Source organism: Fundulus heteroclitus, unplaced genomic scaffold, assembly GCF_011125445.2.
Source record: "Fundulus heteroclitus isolate FHET01 unplaced genomic scaffold, MU-UCD_Fhet_4.1 scaffold_52, whole genome shotgun sequence".
Lineage (NCBI taxonomy): Eukaryota > Metazoa > Chordata > Actinopteri > Cyprinodontiformes > Fundulidae > Fundulus > Fundulus heteroclitus.
Genome location: NW_023396945.1, coordinates 2,231,325 through 2,236,588, shown reverse-complemented (window position 1 = coordinate 2,236,588; position 5,264 = coordinate 2,231,325). Strand labels below are relative to the sequence as shown.

The following is a 5,264-nucleotide window of genomic DNA, read 5'->3' as shown; positions in this document are numbered from 1 at the left end:
CCCAGTAAAGCCCCAGCCAAAAACAGTTTAAAGTGAAGCTGCTCCTGTCAGTGTTATTCTGAAAAATATGAGCGGCACGTTTTTTAAGAGATTTGTACAACAGTCTTGCTCTTGTTTTGTGGCACAAAGATATTTGTGACATATTAAGGTGGAAAGTGATCCTAGCTTTCTTACTTTTGTGACCATCCCCAATATTTGTGATTTATGCAATCCTGCTTATTATGGCTCATACCTCAACTAAGATAATAGCTGCTAAATGTCCCCCTCTGCCATAAAAACGTCCGAGCCATCAGGCGCACACAGTAAAAGATGAGGAGAAGGAACAACCGTACCCTGAAGCCTATGAAAATGCCATTGATGTTAACTATCTGAGTGCGCGCTGCCAGAGAGCATGCAGTTTGGCCGGAGCTGCTATCTGCATTTAGTAAAGACAGGAGTCTGAATCTGTCCATTCAGCTCAGTGTGTTAGATGTTGCACGTCTTTGATGTGCTTTAATGTTTAGGCTTTGATTTTTACAAAGAGCCATCCTTATCATTTTCCTTGGGTTTTTTTGAATCCATTTCAGCCAGTTATTGGTTAAAACCTGTAAGTACTTTTTGGAGGATAAGTAGATAAGTACAAAGGCAAAGCTATTCTTCAGCCGTAAAGCCCTTTGAAGTTAAAAACATGCGTGGGCTAGACGTTTGGACCTCTTCTTTATTTATGGCCTGAGGTGTGTGTGCACCTATTTCTAATTACGTCTGAACTTAGACGCATACGCGAACGTATTTATTTTCTTGTACTATTATGGTGTATTTAGAAATTAATGCTGTACACTTTGCAATCTTCAGGTAGTGCATAGTTAGTTAGGGTCTGACAAATTGTAATACTCACTTATAGCTTTGACAAACCTAAGCGTTCGAAGTTGACCTGTTCCTCTGAGTGTTGTGTACGCTTGTTGAGGCTATTATTGACAACTTTTGCTTTGTATGGGTAACATTTCACCAGTGTTTACTTTTTATTTAGACAAGAAGTGAGATTTTCCAAAAAAAAAAAAAACAAAAAAAAAAAACAATGTGCACAAAGAATTGTTAAAACCTTGTTTAAAAATGCAAAAAAGTGGTTCCCTTGAAACTTTTTGTTCATATTTTGACACATTCAAACCTATTTGCAAAGCGGAAATTATTTTTTTTTTTACAAATGCAAATCTGAAAAGGGCAATGTGCATTTATGTTTGGGACAATACTTTGTGAGCCATCTGTCCTTGCAGTTACATCTGCAAAACCTTTGAGTTCCATCTACACCAGCTCTGCACATATTGACTGAATCTAGTCGAACACAGCAGAACAGCGTCACCTTTCAGAGGAACATGTCTAGTGAAGAAGTAAGTAACTCATAACTTTATAATTCTGTAAGCAAAAGAACATTTTGATCCGATATTTATGCGCTCTGCCATTTTGTGCCTGGCAATGGCATTTTATGGGCAGGGAGGGGGCAGCTGTTCACTTGCAAAGGATACAAACACAGCAGAACAGCGTGGCCAGCCCGGCTTTGTAAACAGACTGGGGAGCAACACAGAGAGATACTGTGTGACATTTAACCATAGTCCATCAATTTTTGAGTTCTTTCTATGTAAAATAATACAATTTTGCTTATTGCTCCTTCAAAAGGAAAGTTTCAGGGTTATCTTGATTTATTTCTTTATTAAAACCTTAGTTAATGTTTTCGTTCAAATATTTTTTATTAGCGTTTCAACCCAACCTCTAAAAATATTGATAAACTTTTTACAGGTTGGAGAGGGACTTTTTCACCTGAGGTTGCACTAATTTGTCTTAACTTTTTAGCGGGAAACCAGTGTATTTACTCATAAAAGTATATTCCTATTTTTATATTCTCGGAATTTTGGGGGTCCTTGCTTAGAAGAAGCAACTGTTACAGATTTGGCAGTAATGGGTAGTAATTTCTCTGCTGTCTTTCATAAAAGTTGCAGTTTAAAATTTGAGAGAAATTTGTGGAATTATCTTAATTATTTATATTTAACCTTAAACAAAGTGCATCAAAATGCGCACTGTGCCTTGACGTTTTTACATAATGAAAATGGTGGGAGTTCTGATTTAATCTGAATAAAGTAAAACTGTTTCATATCAGTCTCTGACCGGTTGGCTGGTGCTCCTATTTTTACTGGGCCTTTACCATTAAATGATGGGGAAACTGTAGCTTTTACAAGGTAAATGCTGTCTCTGAAACTCCTGTGTGTCAGTCATTTCACATTTTCTACTAAATGTGTAGTGAACAGAAGAAGGGGGGAAAAAAACGCGTTAAATGTACCCAAAATTATGCAAGAAAAATGGTAGAGATCAACATTTCTTCTGCTTACTTAAGATTTAGAAATTTTGAACACTGAAGCCTGAAATGATTTTGCACCGCCACGTTGTATTTGCATGTCCCCAGCCTGTCTGGGGCCTGTTTACTTGAGCTGGTTAGGTGGGGCCTTTTATCTGCAGTCATCCCCATGGTTAGGCTCTCAGAGATGTGTCTGCCTGGTGACACACCTGTGTTTACAGTTTACAAAGCATGTAAACAGCGACTGGCGCGTGTGTGTCTGTCTGTCAGCCCACTCATACATCATATACCTTAACAGCTTTTGTAATGAGTGGCTTTACCAAGTAAGACGCCAACTGCGAGACGTGTCATTATATCTCTCGCTACACGGTGCAAACTCGAAAGGCTTCCTTTGTTTAGCATATCTATCTCGCACTGAACTAACCAGTTTGCATTTTGTCTGTGTGTAAAAATGTTTTAGATCCGCCAGATGGACCGGAAAATGGACTCGATCCTGCAGATTCTGACGGAGCAGTTCCCGCCCAAGCCGGATCTGACGTCAAAACCGTCCATCCGTAGGGTGACCATCCAGAAGCGCATGGGTGCCAGCATCGACGAGGTTCCCTGAGCAAGCTGAGACATCCAGGCCTGGCGGAGGATAATTAAAACACTAGGACTTCAAATTAAGAGCCCAGAGCCCTCGGGGGAGTCTAAATTCTAAAACACGAAGAGTCTTAGTATTGCAGAATATCCTTTTTTTCTTCCATGGACTTTAGACACGTAAGGGAAAGAAATGACAAAATTTCAACTTTTTATGCTAATCTTTGATATGAGGGCAAAACAGCCTCTGTCAGATAAATGAGCCTAACTGACCTCATTCTCTGAACTACTGATGGCTCCTTGTGGGTCTTTTTTTTTTTTTATCTCAATGTTACTTTTGTCTTCTGCACTGTTAGTCTGCAGCCCCCAGTCTTTCAGGCAACAACATGTTCTAAAAATTTATTTCACCACATTAGCCTCATAATCACACTTCTCCATGATGTTGATTTACGTGTGGCCTGTCACTGAGCAGCATTCCTCCATTCTAAATATTATTCCAAAGCTAACTAACCCCTTTAATGAAGCCATAATGCAATGGAAGCGCTCAGGTTTCTCAATAACATTCGGAGAAAAAAAAAAGAAAAAAGCTGTAAATCCACCCCATCCAAGGCATTCCTCAAATCCATCTGATTATCTTGGCTCAACCAGCACCTACACAACAGGGTTAGCTCCACGGACACATATAAATCCAGCCTGACTGTACTTAGATAGTGATGGGTGTTTGTTTGTAGTAACTGAATAACATGAGGAGTAAAAAAGGGACGACTGTCTGCTGGTTTTGTCCTGCTCTGAATTAAAAAGAACGGGCAGAACTGACAAAATTAGACTGCTCATGTGGCCCTGATTTGCTGCAACAGGAATTAAACCATACCCTAAGTCATGTAAAAGGGATGATTTGGATTTTCTTGAAGTGAGGTTCTGTTAAGTTACACTACTAAGTGTAATAGTTCCTTAGATGTAGAAAAAGGTCATATGGAAAAGGGTTTATTGATTCTGTAGAAGTCCTGAAAAGCGGTGGAGAGTTAACAAGTTTGTCGGACGGATCCACCAATTTAGCTGCTTTTAACAACTCAAAACACCTCAAACTGAAAGCATTCCTTTCTCCTGCCCCAATGCTACTGTATTTTACACACTGTTATTTCACAAGAGACTGCTGTTAGGTTTGTTATTTTTCTGCCGAAAAGTGTCTGAATTACAATGATGTTACACCGCTTGAGGCTGCTTGCTGTATTATCCTGCTCAGTCCACTAATCATGAGTCCAGCTGGCTAACTCACAAACTCACAGGACAGCCTACCTCGAAATCTAAACGTTGATTTCCCTCTTGGTGGACCCATTTGTTTAGGCTAATGAGGAAAATTGATACGGTTAGCAGCGTCAACCAGTATCATTTTAACATAGTAACACAGGTGTTCTTAACTTAGCACGCTGGGACAAACAACAAACAACTGTGGACCATTAATATTCCTAATTGTGGCGTTGTTTTATGAATATAAATATTTTTGGTTTAAGTTGTTAAAATCAGCTGAAAATTAGAGTGCTTCCAGCTGTTAAGGCTGTTCCATACTCCACAAGAAGTGAGAAATTTGTTCTCGCTCCCAGTACTGTTTTGGGAGTTTTCGCCGCTTGTTCTCGACACATCATCTGGACGGAATAATTTTTTCTCGCTGGATGTCCAGCAACTGTTGTGCGATTGGACAGGATTTGGATGACCGTGGTCAAGTTGAACCTAACTCTTGCAGCCACACTGCTCCCAGATGCTAAAATTCGGAGTGTGACTGCGAATCTCTCCTGGGCAGAGATCGGCATGCTGGGTGTTGGTGCGTGCCGAATGTGTGGCATGATCCCACGAACAAGGTCATCAAAACAACTGGCCGGCATCCACAAGTATGAAAATTTTCTTTTGTTATCCGTCTTACACGTCTGTCGTACTAAGACAACTTTGGTGGTGAGGAGCGGTCAAACATGCCACCCGCGTTCACTTGTTTTCCTAATTTCTTCAACAATCGCAAATAACAACAAAAAATCTTCTTCTGCTTCAAACTTTTTCAATTTGAAAACTGCCCTTTCTGCTGTTGTGGTGTTGTCTGTAATATGTTACTTTGTTATTCTTGTTCTTGGCACCTCGAGAACAAACGTTTTGGTTCTTGCGGAGTATATAACAGGTTATAGTCTTCCATTTCTGGATTTCTTCGTGTGACATTTTTCTACTACAGGTAAAGGAACTATTACAGTTAACTTCACAGAAAGTAACTTCAAATTAACTGGACGACGCATTTTAAGTAAATCCTGGCCCTATCCACACTAACAGATATTTAGCAAAACCAACTCTTTTTTGTTGTTGTGGTTGCACCTCTCCCCCA

General features: G+C 39.9%; 1 protein-coding gene across 1 annotated transcript in view; it reads left to right on the top strand.

The window, feature by feature from the left end:
• The window catches only part of LOC118560932 (potassium voltage-gated channel subfamily KQT member 1-like), a 299,911-nt gene extending 295,415 nt beyond the window's left edge, over nucleotides 1–4,496 (top strand). The window contains exon 7 of the mRNA XM_036132493.1: nucleotides 2,784–4,496. Coding sequence (XP_035988386.1) covers nucleotides 2,784–2,930 — 147 coding nt within the window. The 3' untranslated portion in view covers nucleotides 2,931–4,496. The remainder of the gene's footprint in view (nucleotides 1–2,783) is intronic.
• The last annotated feature ends 768 nt before the right edge of the window (nucleotides 4,497–5,264 follow it).